Source organism: Cebus imitator, unplaced genomic scaffold, assembly GCF_001604975.1.
Source record: "Cebus imitator isolate Cc_AM_T3 unplaced genomic scaffold, Cebus_imitator-1.0 Scaffold12, whole genome shotgun sequence".
Taxonomy (NCBI): domain Eukaryota; kingdom Metazoa; phylum Chordata; class Mammalia; order Primates; family Cebidae; genus Cebus; species Cebus imitator.
Window position 1 is genome coordinate 7,590,403 of NW_016107327.1, and position 22,252 is coordinate 7,612,654.

Here is a 22,252-nt window from a genome sequence, read left to right on the forward strand (position 1 = left end):
CTGGTTGCCACATCCACCATTAAAACATCAGATTGATCAGAATGAATAGATGAAACTTTACCTAACATCTGAGCAGCAAACTGAGCTGGGTCAGCTGGGACATAGGCAAACTCTGGTGAGACAGCTGTTGGAGGCGGTGAGGTGGGTGGGCTGGTAGTCTTAGGGGTAGCTGCTTTGGGAGAAGAATCATGAGCTGCTTCAGTTTGCTCAGCACCTAGCTCAGCAGAAGTTGATGATGGAAACTGGGTGGTTTTGTCATTATATCCTGTTCCGGTTACATTGTCCTCCTCTGTGTCTGTAGATTTTTCCATCCGTGTAGGTACTTTAGATTCTACAGATGTTTTTTCCGGTTCTTTTAAACATTCTACTTTCTTCGGTCGTGTTGATCCTTCTGACCACTTCTGTACTAAAACACACAACCAGATGGGTTAATTAGCATCTATGCCCACAAAAAAATATTTTTAAAGAAGGCAATAATAGGGGTGTGGTGGCTCATGCCTGTCATCCCACCACTTTGGAAGGCTGAGGTGGGAGATCACTTGAGCCCAGGAGTTCAAGACCAGTCTGGACAACAGTAAGACCCCATCTCTATCCCCCACACTGCCTGAAAAAAAAAGCAATAATGGGTTGAGCATTCAGACATCAGTATAGACACAAATACAAAAGAGTTTTCGGCTTTGTTTTCCAACATCTGTAATTTAGTGTGGGTAACAAAACACTCCTGTCCTTATCTACTCCAAGACCCTCAGTTCATTTTCTTAGAAACAAGTGACTAAACAGGGCAGTGGCAAAACTAATAATCAGATATCATCATAAGGTGGTCAGCATCAGGAGAAAGATAATAACTTTTTGCCTAGAAATGAGGAAGCTGAAAACCTCCACGGAAAAAGCTTCTGATGGAACTTCTTCACAAAACTGGGGGAAGAAGCTGGGTGGGAGGGAGATCAACTTTCATCTTTGTTGGTGTAGTAACTTAGGAATGATATAGATGCTGCAGATTAATAAGGGGAATCCTCCATTTAAGCAAATTGGTATATAAAGTTTAACTTAATGAATTGATAAGCTAGAGGACTATAGGATTTTTTTTGCATTAGGAAGGTCACATATTCTAATCTAAAAATGGTAGCCAGTGATGTGTGATCATGTAGCCAAAGACAGACAACTGACCCAGCCAAGAGGAAACGGAGGATATCTCTAGATCTGAAAGTGCGAACTTAAGTGAATCCTCAGGCATGAGGAAAATTCTCATGGGTTGGAAGGACACAGCAGCTCATGACATACACAAAATCCTAGAGCTGGAAAACTGCTGTAATATTTTATGTGCATCACCCACACACCTAACTACCTTAGTCGTTACTCATCAAAAGTTTTCACATCTGCTTGCTAAGAATTTTCCTTTGGGAAGCATTTCTCTAATATAATGAAATTTACAGGAAGAGCAGAATTTGCTTCACAAGAATATATTAGGCTCAAGTAAAAACTTTGTCTGGAGACATGTTTTCAGTAGGTTCAGCTGCATTCCGAAAAGCAGTGCCCTGTAGTGTCTCCTTTGACATTGGCTGATGTTTTACAGATTCAATTAAGATTTCTATTTCTGGACATGGACATCATACCAAATATTCACATGTAGAGAAAGATTCAAAAAGAGAAAGCCACATCTGTCGTTACCTCCCTCTGCTTAAAACAATAACCTTATTTTCCCAATCATTCACCTCTTCAGAACTTTCCTATCCACTTTTCAGGAAAGCCCTTTTACCCACCAACACATTTGACTGAGTGCTTGTGCTACATGTAAGACTGTTTTAGGCACTGTTGAGGATAGAAAGACTATTAAGATGAGACCTCACATAGCTTACATTTAATAGGGAAAATAAGATAAACAAATATAGGTTAAAAAGTACAAGTACCTAATTGGTACTAATAAAGATCTTGGGAGTTCAGAGGAGGGGGAAAAGTCTTTTTTAAGCCTGTCCTTGGGAGAGTTACTCTTATGCTTAGAATATAGAAAGCTACAAAAAACATTGTTCCCATCATAGCAACAGGAAAAAGCCAAATAGATAAGCCACAAAATCATAACTTTTCTTGAGTCCAGCAGAGAGCTGAAGTCAAAAGGTAACCAAGTAATCTGATTTCAAAAGAGGATCCAACCCCTCCGAGGAGAAAAGAGATATAAGAACAGTCTCAGCTATAGCAGGGCCCAGAAAGAATATGCTACCATCACACCAGCTGTTAAGAATGTACCAGCTATAATCTTTTTTTTTTTTTATTCAGCTATTGAAACTTGTGTATGTTCTGCGAAGTTCTACCAGCTCTATCTTAATATACAGGCAAAGGCCAAAGGTGCACTAGATGTCAGTCTGGGATTGCCTGGGACTCCAGACCCAAGGAAAGTTCACACTCATTAGCAAACATTTTCCACAGGCCTCAAATAAAAGATGGAGGCAGGTGGAAGGCCAGAGAGAGGCTTCCTACCATCAGAGCAGAGACAGGAGACACTGGCCCAAGACTGAACACAGAGAGAAGGCAGAGTTTGGCTACCACATGGACAGAGGGCAGGAACACTGAGAAAGCCCCGTGTCCAAAGCCCAGGTGCACAGGTCCAGCCTAGGCCTAAGGCCAGAACAACAGGGAACCTCCTGCCCTGCCAACCAGCCCAGCACTGAGAAACGAGATACTGGGCTGCCACCAGGGGAGGGGGCAAGAGCTTGGAGAGAGATGCCCTTTGTGGCGTACATTGGCAGAGAAGGCTGAAAGCTGAGAGAGAAACAAAGATGCTGAGAAACACCCACTGACACCCATCTCCACCCTCAGCAAAAAGTCTTGGCAGCCCTCTCCTAGAAGGACTTGAGGCCTGTAGTACAGTGAAGGTAATGAAAGTAACAACAAAACCCAAGCCCAACTCCTAACCAGGTTGACCTCCTCACACCCACACCAATTCAAGCCTTCCTGTTTTCCCCAATAAGGTCTTAAATTCCCCAACCACTGATTTACTTACCATGAGCATTTTCAAGAATGCAGCCAATCTAGGAACTGGATTACTGCAATCCCTACAGTGCCTACACTGGACCTATCTGACAGCCTGCTTGTGATATGCTTTAGGCAACTCTGGAAAGGACCACGTGCCCTTTTAATTAAAAGTGTGTCTCTCACAGGTTCATGGTGCCTGAAATTATGTCTAGGAGATTATTAAAATGATCTATTTTTTAAACATTAAAAAAGCTCCATATTTTTGTCTCTAGAAGTGATTAAACAAAAACATCCCTTATAACCACCATTTTGGAAAGGTAAAGCATTATATAATTATGAATCCTTAGTAATTTACCAGGAAATTTATGATATTGTTTTCTTCCCTGCAACTTTTCTCATAGTAAAAAAGTTAATGAGAAAACCTAGGTTCCAGTCCTGGCTCTGAGATTTAATAGCTGCATGATTAATTCAAGTGTTCTGAGCTTCAGGCCTCCTCATTTGCAAAATGGGGACTATAACTCTGACTTCATGGAGTTTCTGTGGACATTAAGTGAAATAATGCATCTGAAAACACTGAATAAACTGTAAATCACATATAAGCAGGGAAAGAATGGATTAATACCCAGTTAAAAAGAGAAACAGAAAAGTTTGGAAAATGTGGTATCAAATTAAAAACTCTAAATCTCAAATATCTTTAATTCGGCTTAAAAGCTATAAATCTCAAATATCTTTAATTCAGTTTTGATTAAAATGAAATTGGCTATTTCCTAAACTCGGTGGTAAAATACAGGATGTTTTTTCTTTATACATATGTGTGTTATATACTTATGGATTTTTTCAATTAAAAAAATTGATACCAGATGCCTTAAACTTTTATAGTGCTTTTGAAAATGCAAACACTAGGTCGGGTGCGGTGGCTCACACCTGTAATCCCAGCACTTTGGGAGGCTGAGGTGGGCGGATCACTTGAGGCCAGGAGTTGGAGACCAGCCTGGCCAACATGGTAAAACTCTGTCTCTACTAAAATTACAAAAATTAGCTAGGCACAGTGGCATATGCCTGTAATCCCATGTACTTAGGAGGATGAGGCAGAATTGCTTGAGCCCAGGAGGCAGAAGCTGCAGTGAGCTGAGATCATGCCACTGTACTCCAGGCTATGCAACAGAGCTAGACTGTGTCTTTAAAAAAAAAAAAAAAAAAAAGCAAACACTAGACCAGCCATCTGGCTTTGTTTGAATTATGTGGAATACCTTGAAAGAATATTGGCAATTATATACTTACTAGTTACCATACACATCTAATATACATCTATATTGAGTTCATGTGATTATCTATTTATTAAGAAGGGTAAAGAGCTTTTCTCTAATGTTTTAATGTCTGCTTTACATGCTTATAACAATTGCTGACTTGTAACCTTGAGATTATGTTGGTTGTAGAAGACAGAATTTCTTAAAGCTCTAGCCTAGATTTGCTAAAGGTTGATCTTATCAACCTCATGAAGATTAACCCACTATGACTTCGGTGATCTGGTTCTACTTAAAGCTGACACAACTATACACACTAAGAATTAGGAACATAACTAAAGGCATTCCTTCTTGTAAAGAAGCTCCTTTTTAAGTATAAATGACTCAAATTGGTTAACTTTAAAATTCTTTGCAGAATCCTGATTTTCTATGAAACCAATAAGATAAAGAGATAAATTCCAAGCATACAGTATTTTTTTAAATAGGCAGAACTCACATGGAGAGTCAGGGTACTAGGGTACATAACTGCCCAAGAAGCCTAAGGAAAAGGACATATTCTGGCATGAAATAGAAAATCTGGAAGGCTATCCAAAGACTAGAAGTGTATAAACAGCAGGGCCTAACAAGATATAGGAGAGGCTGTGTTAAGAATTGGAGGTGGGAAGTGGAAAGAGTGCTTAAAATCAGGAATATGTATGGTACCTAGTCTTTCAAGAGTTTAAAACAGAAGATTCCAACTAGTCTGTGTTGAATTTAATGGAATGAAAATGCCAGAGACTATAAAGTAGGTGGTTTGTTTCTTTTCTCCCCTCTTCCTCCTTTCCCTTCCCTTCCGTTCTTTCTTTGTTCAACAATCATTAGTTGTACTAGTATGTGTTGGACACTGAACAATCAAAGAGGAATAAGACTTCCTAAGACCTCAGTCCAATTAAGGATAGAGAGACAGACAGATGATTGATTATATGCCAATGTGGTCCATACAGTGACTGAAATATGTATGGGGTACAACAACTTTTAGGTGATTTTGGTTTAGCTTTAGAAATGAGGAGCAGGTGTGAAAGTGGCTAGTAATTTGGACCGTAGGAGGTGGAAAGCAAAAGATGGCATGGCCAGTTTGAGGGAGAATGCCATTCAGCATATCCTAGGTAATCTCTCCCATGCCATGCCCTTCTTCCTTCACTCTCCTCTTGGTTCTCCAGCGCTACCATCAAACTTCTCTGCGCCACAGAGAGCAACACCAAATGCAGTTTGGCATCTCTTTGGCTTTGTCCTTTCCTCTTTTCCACTGAGAGTACTTATAGATGTAGAGGAGATATTTTTATTTATTTCAATGTCTGGGAGGCATTAGTAATTTAGAAGCCAGGACCAGGGATGCTAGAAGTCCTGCAATGCATGGGACAATTCTGATCTCCCTTACCATAAATTTTATCAGCCTCGTCTAGCCTGTGGGACAGAAATAGAAGTCTGCTGGAAGACTTGTAAAAATTTTCCTTTCTTAATGAAAGGAACAAATGTCACTAGTGCTACCACTTTCTTCTTCTTCCTGACGTAAACATAGGCATAACACCTGCAGCAATAGCATGAGGGGACATGTAAAACATCCTAAGAATGATACAGTAGAGTGCCTAGATATGTGATGCTTATTATTAAATTATATTAGGGGCAGAATGAACAGCTTTTCAGATATGTTGTTTTCTTAAAGTTACTCTTAATTGTTTTTTTTTCACTTGCAGCTGAAAGCTTTCTTAACTGATATGAGGCATACATTTGTAGTAGTAAAGGGACATGACAGAGGGGGATTGTGTTAAGTGCTGCTTTTTAGATACCATATCTGTTTTTCATTCTATGACTTCCATAATACCCATTCTGTCTGGGTACTTGTTGAATTCATTATCTTAAGATTTACAGCTACTAAATAATATATCTGTACTTTTTTAAACTTTCTGCCCATAAACATCTGGGGTGTGTCCATATACCCTCTCCTCTGTAAAAAGGAAAAACAAAAACAAAAAAGGCCGATTAAAAAGAGGAAGAGGATTATTTTCAATTTCCTACATTATAGTCATGTCATCTGTGAATAGTTTTATTTCTTCATAGGCCTTTCCTTTTTTTAAATTTGTTTGCCTTATAGCACTGATTAGAACCTACAGTACAAAGCTAAATAGAAACAGTGATTTTGAGTATCTTTGTCCTGGTCCTTCTCTTGAGGGGAAGGCATTCAATATTCACCACTGAGTATAATGTCATCTGTAAGTTTTTGTGTTTGTACCATTCCTAGATTTAGGAAGTTCCCTTGTATTCCTTATCTGCTTATACATTTTCTTTTTGAGACATGGTTTTGCACTATCACCTAGGCTGAAGTGCAGTGGTTTGAGTACAGCTTCAGCCTCCTAAATATCCAGGACCACAGGTGTGTCACCATGTCCAGCCAATTTTTAAATAAATTTTCTGTAGAGACAGAAAATTTCTCACTATGTTGCTGAGGCAGGTCTCAAACTCCTGGCCTCAAGCAATCCTCCCACCTCAGCCTCCTGAAACGCTGGTATTGCAGGCGTGAACCACCATGCCCATTTATAGACTTCTCTAAAAGCATTTCTTATAGAGCAGGTAATGCATTTGTCTCAGTTTTTGTCTGCCTGAGAATGTCTTTATTCATTTTTTAAAGGATATATTCACTGGGTATATATTCATTCTAGGTTGGCATTCTAGGTCACTTTATGTCATTCCATTGTCTATTGGCTTCAGCTTCTATGGTTTCTCTTAAGAAACAGGCCGGGCGCGGTGGCTCAAGCCTGTAATCCCACCACTGTGGGAGGCCGAGGCGGGTGGATCACGAGGTCAAGAGATCGAGACCATCCTGGTCAACATGGTGAAACCCCGTCTCTACTAAAAATACAAAAAATTAGCTGAGCATGGTGGCGCGTGCCTGTAATCCCAGCGACTCAGGAGGCTGAGGCAGGAGAATTGCCTGAACCCAGGAGGCGGAGGTTGCGGTGAGCCGAGATCGCGCCATTGCACTCCAGCCTGGGTAACAAGAGCGAAACTCCGTCTCAAAAAAAAGAAATCAGCTATTTGTCTTATTATTGTTTCCCTGAAAAGTAAGGTACCCTTTTATCCCTCCACTTGCTCTCAAGATTTTGTCTACCTTTGTCAGCAGTTTAGCTATGATGTACCTGTGTGTCATTTTCTTTGTATTTATCCTGCCATGGGTTCACTAGACTTCTTGAATCTGTAAACTAATGTCTTTCAGAGTGGGAAAATTCTCAGTCATTACGCTCCCAAATACTACTACTTTTCCATTTACTCTTCTCCTGTGACTGCAATGACATAGACTTTTTTTTCTTTTGAGACAGAGTCTTGCTCTGTTGCCCAGGCTTCAGAACAGTGGTGCAATCTTGGATCACTGAAACCTCCGCCTCCCAGGTTCATGTGATTCTCATGCCTCAGCCTCCTGAGTAGCTGCAATTACAGGTGGACACAGACTTTTTGACAATGTCCCACATACATCTCTTACATTCTTTTCTATTTTTCTCTTTGCCTTAATTTAGTTGTTGCCTGTTGGCCCATTTTTCAGTTTCCTAATTTTGTCTTCTAATAAAGCCATATAATTTTATAACATGCAGTTACGGAATAAATGTTTCTTATTTTGTAGTTTCTAACTCTGTTGAAGTTCTGCATCTTTTCATCTATTTTTCATCTTTTCAAAATATCAATCATGGTTATTTTCCATCCATTCATGTAGTAATTCCAGTATCTGGATATTCTATGGGTCTGCTTCTAGTGAGTGTGTTATGTTTTAGCCCTTGATTATCAGTCACTTCTTCCTGCTTCTTTCAGTGTCTAGTAAATTTTTTTTTTTTGAGATGGAGTCTTGCTCTGTCACCCAAGTTGGAGTGCAGTGGCGTAATCTCAGCTCACTGCAATCTCCGCCTCCCAGGTTCAAGCAGTTCCCTGCCTTAGCCTCCTGGGTAGCTGGGATTACAGGCTCCCGCCACCACGCCAGTTAATTTTTGTATTTTTAGTAGAGACGGGGTTTCACCATCTTGGCCAGGCTGGTCTTGAACTTCAGACCTCATGATCCACCCACCTTGGCCTCCTAAAGTGCTGGGATTACAGGTGTGAGCCACCGCACCTGGCCAAATGTCTAATCATTTTTAACTGTATGCTGGAAACTATAAATGACACATTGTAGAGGCTCTGATTGTTATATTCTTATACATGGTACTGATTTTGTTCTAATAGCAAATCAATGTGATCCTCTGGAGATGTGATTATAAATTCTGTTAAAGTGTTCATAGTTCTGCTTTGTTCTTACTCCTAGCACATTTTGTTTATTCACAGTGTATGACCTTTCTGAGGTCTCAACTGAATTGCCAGGGTTTCACAAAAATCTCTTATTTTTGGCTGGGCCCAACCTGCATAGCCTCTCCTAACACTGAATGGTTCTGATCTTTTGACTTAGCTTTCAGTCTCCCAATGGCTCTTTTCTGCAAAACCTCATCAAGCCTTACTCTACATGAGGAGCTTAGGAGTTGGACAAAAACCCAAGGGAAATTTTCTTTGCAAACTTTTGGAGGTCCTTTTCTGATAATGCCTCCTTTCTGGTACTGTCACTCACATCCCAGCCACACTGGAAGACCCAAATTCTGCTTCTCTGTCACCTCTCCCCCTATACATTTCCCTGCAAAAGAATTTGAAAATGTCCTCAGGAAGAAAGCCTCTGTGAATATGGGCTGAATTTCTAGAAATTCTTTCTCCCAAGAATCTAGGTACTGGACTTTGTTTTATATAATTTGTATAGTTTTTATGTCTGTTTATGATAGGAAGATAAGTCCAATACTGACTTGTCTATCATAACTAAAATGAAAATCTCTCCCTCTCTGCTGAGTTTCACTTAGCACAGCATCTGGAAATTGGCAGGAATTTAAATATTTGTTAAATGAAATAATGGATTGGACTTCAAGGATATGTAGGATTTGAAAAGTTAAAAAGGAGTGAAAGGAACTCCTGGGAAGAGAAGGAACATAAGCCAAAATCAAATGATTTTAAATTTCACATTTCAGGAGATGACTGATTATCTAAATATATGGCATATGAGGTCTATGAAATGAGACAGATGATTGCAAAGGTAAGGTAGACTGAAATCATAGAAAGCTTTGCATGCCATGCTGTTGTAAAGGGGTCAAAATTTACATACTGTGACTTAGATATGCCAGAAAGTATTACTTTAACTGCTCTCATCTTGCATTAAAATGCCCACTTCCCAATGGCAGAACTTGATCTTAGTTTAAAAATCTTTCCCTTGTAGTTTAAAAGTCTCTTTTGGTTAATTAATGAATCTTTTGGGCTATTGTTCCTTTATCAAAGGTTCTCCTCTTTCGAAAGAGGAAATCTGAGTGCTGGAGAAAGCTTTTATGCTGGCTCTCCATTACCTCTGGTAAAGGCATAACTGGTTTCTGGTGTTTTTGTTATGTTTTCTTTTGTTTGTTTAGAGATGGGTCTCACCATGTTGCCTAAGCTGGTCTTGAACTCCTGGGCTTGGCCTCCCAAAGGCTGGGATTACAGGCGTGAGCTATCGTGCCCTGCCCTCTGGGTGTTGATCTCTGCCATTACTGCATTCATTGCTCAAAATGGTTCCATTTTGTGGAAAGTGTGCCCTGTTTATCTCACTAAAAGACTGGCAGATCTTCCTAATTTAGTCCTCTGTAGCACCTAAGGCCTAGCTGCCAATTTTTATTTTATTCTCAGCTTGGATGTTATGTGCTATAGCTCTCTGCTCATGCCACCTTTTCCCATCCTGATTCCATGCTCGTCATCACTCTCATTGGGATAATCCAAAAATATCAAGACTCACTAAAAACCATACACGGTGGCCAGGTGTGGTGGCTCACGCCTTTAATCCCAGCACTTTGGGAAGCTGAGCTGGGTGGATTACCTGAGGTCAGGAGTTCTAGACCAGCCTGGCCAACATGGGAAAACCCCATCCCTACCAAAAATACAAAAATTAGCCAGGTCTGATGGCATGTGCCTGTAATCCCAGCTACTCGGGAGGCTTAGGCAGGAGAATCACTTGAACCTGGGAGGCGGAGGTTGCAGTGAGCTGAGATCGTGCCACTGCACTCCTGCAAAAAACAAAACAAAACAAAACAAAACCCACATAGGCCACAGGAAATCAGTAGTATCTCAGGCCCATCTGAGAAATGACCCTCCATTATTTCCAGCCTATCGCTTCAATATGCAATTCTCATTGAACAGATATTTACAGAATGCTGGCACATGACAAGTACAGTCTAGGTACTGAATGTGGCATATGTCATGCTAAATGCAGGCCATGTGAACCACATGGCTTCTCTGAGACATGGATTCTTCTGGATAGCGCCTAAGAAAGCCAAGAACAAGCCTTCTGTTCAGGTTTTAGAAAAAAAAAAAAATTTTGAGATGGGGTCTCACTCTGTCACCATGATGTGCAGTGGTGCATTCTCGGCTCACAGCAACCTCCACCTCCTGGGTTCAAGCAATTCTCCTGCCTCAGCCTCCTGAGTAGCTGAGACTACAGGTGCCCCCCACCACACCCAGCTAATTTTTTTATTTTTAGGAGAGATGGGTTTTCACCATGTTGGCCAGAATTGTCTCAACCTCTTGACCTCATGATCCATCCACCTCGGGCTCCCAAAGTGCTGGGATTACAGGTGCAAGCCACTGTGCCCAGCCGGTTTTAGGGAATTCTGATCAGAGAATCTATACCTACCTTACTTATCCCCAGTTTCTATCTCACCCAGCACTTTTTAGGCTCTAGCCACACCCTGGTACCACAACCCCACTGCCTAGAAGGACTTCCCATTTCCCTTCCCTTTACAGCAGGAACTGACCTTATTATATCCTATTTCTTTTACTCCTCTATTGTTTATGTAAAGTAAAAATTTGATTCTGCTAGCTTTGGTTTTTAAAATCGAGCTCTGGAAATTTCAAGAAAATCATTCCCTCTCAACAGAAACAGGCTCCTGCAAGATTCCAAATTGTTAGCTTCCTTATTATGAACTTTGTAAACTCAAAACTGAGTAATGACTTTCTTGCTCCAAGCTTTATTTGCCTTTCCTCTAAACTCAATGAATGCTTCAATGGGTAGATATCAACAGAGCAAACAGGAATGATTAGGAGATATGTGAAATCTAAGTATACTAGTTTAATATTTTTCCAAGTATCCCTACAACACTGAAGAGTTTGGATTTTGTGGATAAGAGGGAGCTATCAGAGCTTCCAGATTAGAACAGAGTGATATATCCAGCCTTATAAAGCTAAAAATCAAGATGTCCTTCCCTTATGTCTTGACTCTGTCTTCTAATGTCTCTGACCTTATCTTGGCAAACTGGTTTCCTATTTAGCTTTACTGATTGGCCATACCTGCTTCCCGTCCAGTCCCTTATTCCCTTAGTCTGATATTCTGACCCCACTTCTTGTCTATACCATTTGCTCATTGATTTATTTGGCCTTCTTTCATCAAAACTATTCCCCAACTGATTAATAATCTGACCACAATGGAAATGCATGAAGGACCAAAGCCCCTCTCCCACTATCATCATGTGATCAAACTTTTTCTAAGCTTAATGAAAGTCTTACCTTGGTACAAATTATCACCACCCTGCTTAGGTAAATGCAAGACTTCAAGAAATAAAAGGGGAATTTTGGCATAATACCCATCCCTGTTTAGGGAATCAGGATAGCTGTACTTGAAAAAATGCCCAGGAAGGTTGCAGAATAGTGCCAGAGCCTCACAAACTTTAGTATGGATAAGCCTGAAATACATATATATCCCTTCTTCAATTATGAAGGGATAGTTACAAGTATGTGTAACCAACTATCAAAATAAGGCATAATAAAAGCATTGGCATAAGAACTTAAAAGCTCAATATGAATATTTCAATACAATGATGATGTGCATAACTGCTTTGGTGCTGCACAGTAATTGCAATTAGGCCCAATGATCAGCAGCAGTTCCTGACTATAATTATTCTCATGTGGCCAAGCCAAGAGTGTCCAGGATCACTTAGAAAAGTTCACAAGATAACTAAGGGACCCAGGTAGGCTAGGTCTCCTTGATTCTTCAAATGAGGTAGCTATTTCCTATCTCTGTGACATCAGACAGGGATGACACTGGAAACAGGACTCAATTTGGCTGTCGGGGATGAGAGATAATAGTGGTGATGAGAAACCACTGCCATCTTCACTGAGTGATGAAAAGATCAGAATCGGCATAATCTGGGCTTCAGGTTCCACACAAAAAGGTGGGGGGGGGTGGTAGGGAGAAGTGAAATAGCGGGAGACAATATGGAGAAAAGGGAGCTCAAATTCCTCTCCCTTCACTCCTTGAGTTTCAGGATCTAAGATTTTTCCAGAGGGGTCCTAGAATGTAATATACTCTAGAGCGGGAAGAACATGAACCATACTACTAAGGAGTTCACATCCTAACTCTACCTATTTCTTACTGTTTAGAAGCTTAGAAGTTTTAAAATCACTCTTTAAGCCTCAGATTTCTCTTGAGTAAAATTGCAATTATGTAATTTATCTTGTCTAATTGACAAAATATAAGTGTCTAGGACAAAACAGTTAATAAATATTAATTCTATTCCCCTTCTTTTCCTGGCACATACTAACTGGTGGATTTAAAGGAATGACTCTCTTGCCTTAAAGTATTGCCTGAGTTTCTAAAATCCCATCAATTAAAGATTTATTTGGATTAATGTAAGAAACTCTTCTGAAAAGCTGGAAAAAGGGAGAGCTTTCATTGATTCACATGGTAGTGTGCATATGTTTAACAAAACTAGAAAAACAAGAATGGGATCCAAGAAAGAGCTTCAAGGATGAGCTGTTTTGGAGATGGGCATGTGAGCAAAATGACACAATGATCATGGCTCTGGATAGAGCCAGGGACCATCCTAAAGACACTAGGCTCTGGAAAAGGGGGAAAAAGATGAAAAAACAACTTGCTCCCTTGTCTGATTCTTCTTCTCTTACCTTCTGTATTAACCTGACTGTGCATGAAGTCTTGAAGCTACTGGGAAAATGGGTAAACACTATGCTGTGGTCCTGTGATCAAGTCTTATGAGGCCTACCAAACCCGGGGCTCTTTCTAGGATGAAGTATTCATCCCAGAATGAAGTATTCAACAAAAGCAAATGATACAGGCAGGGATATTCTTATCTCCATGCTTTCCATACATACAGGCAGCTTGGTAGTAATGCTGCTAGGCAGCAGACTCACCAGTTTAGGAGTAATTTTGGAGGATACAACATCCCCACAGAGCACTCTTATGAAACACATCTTTCATGCTCATATGTGATATCTGAGAGATGAGGGAGAACCAGTGCACCAGGGATGACAGTCAGTCCTTGCTCACGTCACCAAGTTCTAACATCTAGTGCTGTCTTTAGGCTGATCTAGCTTCCTGCTGAAGAGACTGACGGACCAGAATAAGGGTCAGCTGACTTAGTCCTCAAAGGATACTTCGTTTCCCCATCTTGCAAGTCAAAGTCTGAGAGGGCCTCAATCCTTGGGGCCAACAGAGCATGTAGGGTATTATAGGTAACAACATTGTTGTTTAAAACTGGGATCCACAAAGGGGAAGTTCTATTTAACAAAAGAGAAGATACTACCTGTTATATCTAGTTTTTTTTTTTTTTTTTTTTTAAAGAGAAAACTTTTTTTTTTTTTTTTTTTTTTTTTTTTTTTTTTTTTTTTTTTATTTTTTTTTTTTTTTTTTTTGGAGATGGAGTCTCACTCTGTCACCCAGGCTGGAGTGCAATGGCCTGATCTCGGCTCAATACAACCTCCGCCTTTCCGGGTTCAAGCAATTCTTCTGCCTCAGCCTCCCGAGTCACTGGGACTATAGGTACACACTGCCACGCCCAGCTAATTTTTTGTATTTTTAGTAGAGACAGGGTTTCATCGTGTTGCCAGGTTGGTCTCAAACTCCTGTGCTCAGACAATCCACCCGCCTCGGCCTCCCAAAGTGCTAGGATTACAGGCGTAGGCCACCGTGCTTGGCCTATACCTACATTTTTATTGTGGAGAACTGACCAACCATGCAACCAAATTTACCCAGAGCTTCTACAGGAATAGCAGTTGGCAAATTATGTTCTACAAAGTAGGATCCTTGCCTGTATATTACTAGATAGTACCTCTTTAGCCCAGAGTAATGCTTTCCTGGATGTAGGTGAACTCACGCAGTCTATGACAGGACCTAAGTTAATGGATTATGTCCAGTAAGAAACCATTTGGGATAATAAAAGACAGACAACAAATAAGCCAAATGGTAGCGCTGAACTCTTATTTTTCCTGATCATACCTTCCCATCTTCCTAGTAAACTACAACAAGCAATGTTTATTTCTACTCTACTGCCTAAAGAGTAATCTATTTTTACAACTATACTATGAACTTGCTTTCAGGATTACTGTATACCATGTCAGCCTCCTCGATATCTTTAATTATTGGAGGAGAAAACCGGCAGTATCTCCTTTATCTCCATTAAAGGATGGCTGCTCCATTAATTTTGTTATTCTGTTAATTTTGAGCCCTGAGATTCAAAGATATTAACCTACCTAGACCAGAATCTAATTTGTTTAGTCCACTTGCTAAGCTGAACGGTGGATAAATCCTTCAGTAAACAAATTCAAAAGCAACCAGTTAATTACCTTCCACCATAAAGATTCACTGAATCACCATTCTCAAACAGCAAGCCTGCACACTCCCAATACTTTCAAATAGTGCCTGGTATAGAGGATACAAGTACACAGACAGTAATAACCCCGACTAACAAAGAAACCAGACTCACTGCCAGGGAAAGAATTAATGCTCTTTCACTTGTCTGTATATCCTGCTGATGGTAAGCAAGTCCCAGACCTGTTTCCTGTGCTGAACTGAGAATGCCATCAGGGCCGGCAGGAAAGCAGCCAGACTAGATGAGAAAATATTCCTGAACCATAATGCTTCATTCTCTTGCCCCTTCAAATGCTGATCCTTGCTATTCTGGATCTTGAGTATCTCTTTCACTGCAGACCCAAAGCCTCAATTTTCCTAGTTAAGATTTTTCCTCTAGGATTTTCCTAGTTCGTATTCCATAATTTCTCTCTACCTTGGATATCTATTAACATCACCAAAGTGACAGTATAGAAGTAGCTAACAGCTCACTGAATCCTTTTTTCTCTATGATCTTTCCAAAATGTTGGCCAGCCAATATAGTAAGAATTCATTATTTCTCACACTAGCGAGGAGTCTCCATATGGCTTCTTCACAAAATTCTGTGAAAAGCTTTTTCTTGCCATTCTTTTAGATGTGTACATCTTCGATGGGATCTGACCATTATATCCTCTTTTGTTTATAGTGATCTTCCCAAATTTTCACTATGTAAACTTTGCCTCATTTCTCCCCGACTTTTTCATTGCTTCTCTGTCAACTGAGTTTCATACTGTCATGTTCACATTAGATATCAGACATTTACATATATACACGCCAAACACAAAGTTCTTCTAAGCAAATACACAAGACTATGTCACAGTGTCTGAGATGTGCTGGAGGTGACCACTATCCATGAAAAACCTCTCTATAAATAGAGACACTATTTGAGCAAAAATTGTGGTCAGAGACACCTAACTATCTCCCGTCCTCCAGCCTGGACTGCAATTACACCATTAGGGAGAAAATGGGCGGTTGGCCTTTGCCAACTATCTGGGCTAGGCATGGTGGCTCACCCCTGTAATCCCAGCACTTTCGGAGGCTGAGGCGGGCAGAACACTTGCGGTCAGGAGGTTAAGACCAGCCTGGCCAACACGCCGAAACCCCGTCTGTACTAAAAATACAAAAATTAGCCAGGTGTGGTGGCATATGCCTGAAGTCCCAGCTACTTGGGAGGCTGAGGTGGAAGAATCGCTTGAACCCGGAGTGAGAGATTGCAGTGAGCCAAGATCACATCACTGCGCTCCAGCCTGGGCAAGAGTGAGACTCCATCACAAAAAACAAAAAACAAAAAAACTTCCAACAAAAGTATTTATACAACCTCCCTAAGTAATCTCATACAATCAAATTCTCCTCACACCTGTAATACCAGCACTTTGGGAGGCTGCGGCAGGAGGAGTACTTGCATCCAGGAATTCAAGTCTAGCCTGGGCCACAGCAAGACCCTGCCGTTATCNAATTTATTTACTGTTTTTTTTTTGAGATGGAATCTTGTTCTGTCACCAGGTTGGAGTTCAGTGGCATGATCTCGGCTCACTGCAATCTCCGCCTCCCAGGTTCAAGCGATTCCCCTGCCTTAGCCTCCCAAGTAGCTGGGACCACAGGGGCACACCACCATGCCCAGCTAGTTTTTTGTATTTTAGTAGAGACAGGGTTTCACCATGTTGGCTAGGATGGTCTCCATCTCCTGACCTCATGATCCACCCGCCTGGGCCTCCCAGAGTGCTGGGATTACAGGCATTAGCCACTGCACCCAGCCAAAATTTTTTTAAAAATTAGTTGGACATGGTGACTCACAAGTGCAGTTCAAGCTACTTGGGAGGCTAAGACAGGAGGATCCCTTGGACCCAGGCTGCAGTGAGCTATGATGGTGCCACTGCACTCCAGCCTGGGTGACAGAGCACGTCTCTTAAAAAAATAACTTTTTTTTTTTAAAAAGGATCAATGTGATTAAACATAAAATAATTTGTGGGCACCATTCTTGAGTTTGAATGTATGCTAGTAATGATGCAATAATTTATAAATATCCTTATTAAAACTATTGCTACTTGTGGTACTTACCTTTAGTCTGATGAAATTGTTTAACCAGATCCTTTATATCCAGAGAAGTATTCCCTGAAAGAATACAGGAAATACAGATACATAAAATTCCCAACTTAACATGTTTTCTTTTTCAAAGTAGCAAACATATAAAGGAATAACAAACCTTCTCTATACATAGTAAGTTCTTTAAAATAAACTACTGCAAACTGGTTGATGTTTGATGGGTTGCTTTTGATAGTGGCTCTGCTAATTCCTTCGAGTAGAGTCTTGAGGCCATAGGGTATGCCAAATCTGGACGTTGAAGAAATCATTTTGGCAGGATGTCTGTAACTCAACTAGAATGGAAAAAAGCAAAGTCTTATAAATAATTAATTTTACTAAAATAGTTCTGAGTTAACTATACTTTCCAAGAATAAATTATCTCCTATTAAAATTATTAACTTTAGTTATAATATTTAGGTATTCATTTTAGTAAAATGGACTAATTCTTGATGGTAGTTAAAACACACACACACACACACACACACACACACAAACACCCCTCTACTACCAATAGCTTACTAAGTGCAGATGAGCAATCTAGTACCATTACAGAAATCCACAGGAAAAGCTCTGCCAAGACCCTGAGGACATTAAAAACGAACGAAAAACAAAACCTGCTCTAAAATTCAGTGAATATTTTGTGCAGCTAACATTTCATGTATGTTTCTAAACAAGTCCACACAGGCACTGGCCCTTCTGTACTTATATTAATCAAAGGTTACAAGACAGTTTTTTTCTTTAAGAAAATATCTTTTTTCCTTATTTTTCTAAATACATCCTCAGACATGTTGCTTAAGTGTGCATTCTTTAGGTTTAAATTTTTTTTTCCAGCTTGCTTCATACCTGCAGTAATAAGTTTGTTTTTAACATTAATCAGAGTGGGTATAATTTATTGTGGCATTATTATACCACCCACTGTCATCTGTACCTTTCTTTTCTCGTATCTCCCTTACCCTCTGCGCAAATTTTCCCTTATGTTTCCCTTTCTGCCTTTCTGACTTTTAAGTAGTATCAAACATATTGCACAGACCAATCTGTAATTCTCAGAGTTGCAGAGGCTGGCGCCTTAAACTGTGTCAGGGTGTATGTGTTCTGACTCCTTCTAAAATATCTCAGGCTTCTAAAGAACAAAATTAAATATTTAAGAAAATCCCTAAAGTGGTGAGGGGAAAACTGACAGGAAAAACAGAATAAAGGACAGGTGAAGTTAGTACTCCAGTGCATGCCTCAGTGCCTTTACTTTGATAAAGATGGGTATCAAATCTGTCCCTGAGCTGCCAAGCTGCCATCACAAAATAGGAAACAGGTGGTTAAATGATTCAGGTTTCCTGAGGTGAAAAATCAGTTGCTTGGGAGAACCACAGCTATTCTGGATACCAAAACCCAGGAGAAATTTCTCCCCCGAGTCCTTGTGAAGCAAATGGTGTGATGTCCTCAGCAACATCCCTGCAGTAAATAATGAGTTTCATGGGGCTAAGTGGCATAGTTTAGTTATAACAATTATAGAAGGGCCCAGGTTCTATTATAAAGTAACTAATATAGCAAAATGTTGAATACTTAAAAGCACATCTCATCTTCCCAAAGGTCAGGACAAAATGAATCTGGCCAAAGCACACCCTTAATGAAAACTTCCTTTCACAGTATCATTCGACAGATTTACTGAATTAAACCATCTTTAAAAAATCAGAAGTGATCCAGCAATCCCACTGCCGGGTATATACCCAAAAGAATGGAAATCATACACCGAAGAGATACCTGTATTCCCATGTTTGTTGCAGCACTGTTGACAATAGCTAAGATTTGGAAGCAACCTACCTAAGTGTCTATCAACAGATGAATGGATAAAGCAAATGTGGTACATACAATGGAGTACTATTCAGCCATTAAAAAAGAATGAGATCCTGTCATTTGCAACAAAGTGGATGGAACTGGAGATTATTACCTTAAGTGAAATAAGTGAGGCACATAAAGAAAAACATTACATGGTCTCTTATTTGTGGTAGCTAAAAATCGAAACAATTGAACCCATGGACAGAGCAGAAGGATGGTTACCAGAAGTTGGGAAGGGTAGTGGGGGCCTAGGTAGGGGAGGGGGAAAGTGGGGCCGGTTAATGGGTATAAAAAATGAATAAAACCTACTGTGAGATAGCACCACAGGGTAACTATAGTCAAGAAGTTAATTGTACATTTAAAATAGAGTGTAACTGGATTGTCTGTAACACAAAGGATAAAAGCTTGAGGGGACAGATGCCCCATTCCCCATAATGTGATTAACATTGTATGCCTGAATCCAGACATCTCATGTAACAATTTTTTTAAAAAATTGAAACTGGGGCTTCGGCAGGCCCACATGCTAAATGCTAATGGGCACAGGCAGCACTCATATATATCATATGTATAATTTTCTTTCAGTACCCAAGGTGAGTAGTAGATAGTCCGTTAAGGCTCCCAGAAACCACGATGGCGCCAACAACCTTTCAGGAGGCAGTTAGCAGTTGGTGCTACCAACAGTGGGGACAGCGGCCATGCACTCCATGCTCCCCCGTCCTAGTTCTCACTCCGACTTTGGGAACGTGTGGGGCCAGGGACGCTAAACATCCTACAGATCAGGTTCCCCACAAAGAACGATCCTGAACTACCTGAGAAAAATCAACGGGTGAAATCGTCACAAACACTATTAGGGTTAAGAGCGACAGCTTAATATTCTCCCCAGATCTCTCCTATCAACAATACTGGTCCAACACTAGCACAAGTAAACCCTCCCTCGCCCAACTGCAAATGTCCCTGCGCCCGCTGTCACAAGGGTCACGCCATAAGCAAGAAACACGATGCCTTTCAGGAAGCGAGCGGGGTCTTCGGGACCACAGGTAACGGAAACCGCACTCTCCAACTCCTCCCTAAAGCGAGACTCCGTCAAAAAAACAAAAACAACAAAAAAACAAACAAACTCTGGTGTGTGGGCCCCCGCTGAAAAAAAAAAAAAAACCACCTCCTGTGTGTGGGCCCCAGCTGTGTCCCTGCTCCTCGTTTTGCACTTGGTTTGGTCTCTTTGGGAGAGAGGAGAGTGAGACGTAGGAGGCTAGGCGTGCTCATTTCGCCTGCACTCGTTCAGGAGGTGAGCGACGGACCCGCCAAGGCCCGGATTCGGGAGCGCCACCACAGCGCTGGCAATCCGCTGGCCGCACTCCCTGCTGTGGGCGGTGCCGCCCCACAGGCCCCCAACTCCGAGGACCCTCTGCTTGGGGCCCCCACGACCTCTCCAGTTACGCGAGACGGCCTGAGGCATAACTGTCTCCGAGGCCGCAGGGTGCGCCTTTTCCCCAGACTCTCCCCACCTTCTTGACGGCTGCGTTCTTAAGAGCTTCCTCGTTACCCGCTTGCGGGCGGCTCCTGAGGAGGCCTGATCCTTGCGGGCCTTTTTATAGCCCCGGAGGCGCGCCAGGGCGTGCGTCACAAAGCCCCGCACGCACGCAAGGGGGCGGGGCCACAGCGGCTGCAGTCGATGAGAAGCTGAGAGCGAGGAAGGCCGTAATGTGGCCGGCGAGGGAGGCATATTTCGTCTTTTCTGGCTAAATCTGAAGGAATTCAGGTGAATTTATTTCCAAACAAACGGCCAGGAGTAGCTCAAAGCGTCGCCTCTCCACCTTTGGTCGTTAGGCCTAAAATTAAAGCTAGTTTGGAAGGAAATAGATTTATGCTGGTGCTGTCTTGCTGTCGCTGCCTCGCCATTTCACACACTGCTCCTGGCCCCCAAAACTATAGCTCTCTTCCGTGACCTTTAGGAAGAATAATTTCTGCCGCGGTGTAGACATAAAGAGTGAATAACTTTATGCAACACAGTACTTTTTCTTTTGGGAGACTCTCCTGTGGAATGGGAGTTCAGCATGAATCCCGAAATTTCTTGTTTCTCCATGGTTGAGATCAGGCACCATCTGTCCCTCAAAAGCACACCGTCAGGGGCAAGTTGCAAGTGAAAGGGTTACTGCGTGTAACTTCCACTCAGTGTTACCAAACTAAAGGAATGTTGTTACGTTTAAAAACGCCCACTCTGTGCTCTTTCACTCGTTTAGGCTCAGGTATTTGGGCGGGGGTCATTTAACACCATAATCATGATTATTGGAGTACAAGGAGCCTTAATTTTGATCCATCTTCAAATGTTTAAAAAGCAACTACTGTGGCCGGGCGTGGTAGCTCACGCCTGTAATCTCAGCACTTTGGAAGGCTAAGGCAGGCCACTCATGAGGTCAGGAGATTGAGATCATCCTGGCCATGGTGAAACCTCGTCTCTACTAAAATACAAAAAAATTAGCCAGTCGTGATGCACCTGTAGTCCCAGCTACTCAGCAAGAGTCTGTCTCAAAAAGAAAAGCAACTACTTTAAACCAAAGAGAATCATCAGGGCAAATATCTAACAACAACAACAACAAAAAAAATAAAACCTATTTTTTAATTCAGAAAATATTAGGTCTTCCAGAGCACTTTGCAATAAAAGGCAATGTTAAGGTCAGTCAGCATTATCTGGGGTCATTCATTAAACCATTTAATAATTGCTGAGAGCCAGGCAAGTTCCCTCTTCTTGGGAAGATTACACACTTAAAAAGGGAGAAATAGCGAGACATCTCAAAAAAAAAAACAAAGAAAAAAAGCGGGAGAAATGCTTTTAGACTGTGTTGGTGGGTCTGCCGATGATACAGTTTTCATCCTTCATCACTTGCCTCCAGCACCACTTTGGTAATGTAAATAAAAGTGGGATGAGGTTGTCATGATTTCTGATGGCTTGGTTTATAATACATTGAGCTATCAGAGAAATAATGAACTGAACTACTAAAAATCCTAAGTACAAACACTGAGACCTCATCTATGGTGTTTTTTGGAACTGGAGACATTTATGGTTGTTTAACCCAACCTGGGTGGGTCATCTCAAGCATCTATTAGGTGTACGGTATTATGCAGAAATACCTGTAACTCAGAAAATAAGATTTTACTCTTTCCTCATTGCAATGTTTTGGTTGAGTCACTCTGAAATGCAAATTGTTTCAATGAAAACATCCAACCAAGAACTTTCAAACCATTGCCCATCTGCTGCTTTCATTTCTTGAACTCTTAATGATTTGATGTGGTTTCACAATGTTGGCCTTGGCCTCCTTTTCAGTCACCAGTATTTTATTTGTTGGTCACCAGTGATTTAAAATGCAACTCTGTCTTCTTTTCTACTGCCCCTCCCCCA

At 41.1% G+C, this 22,252-nt stretch overlaps 1 protein-coding gene across 4 annotated transcripts in view; it reads right to left on the reverse strand.

Moving 5' to 3' along the window:
* Positions 1–20,668, reverse strand: part of CABYR (calcium binding tyrosine phosphorylation regulated) — a 25,505-nt gene extending 4,837 nt beyond the window's left edge. Inside the window, exons 1-4 of one of the 4 annotated variants that reach the window (XM_017498513.2) lie at positions 20,361–20,656; positions 17,147–17,307; positions 17,002–17,055; positions 62–406 (exon numbers count right to left, since the gene is read on the reverse strand). In XM_017498513.2, coding sequence (XP_017354002.2) covers positions 62–406; positions 17,002–17,055; positions 17,147–17,307; positions 20,361–20,578 — 778 coding nt within the window. In that variant the 5' untranslated portion in view covers positions 20,579–20,656. Of the gene's footprint in view, positions 1–61; positions 407–17,001; positions 17,056–17,146; positions 17,308–20,360 lie in introns of those variants that run through there. The other 3 variants (XM_017498517.2, XM_037727972.1, XM_017498525.2) reach the window with 3 other exon arrangements.
* Between the last annotated feature and the right edge of the window lie 1,584 nt (positions 20,669–22,252).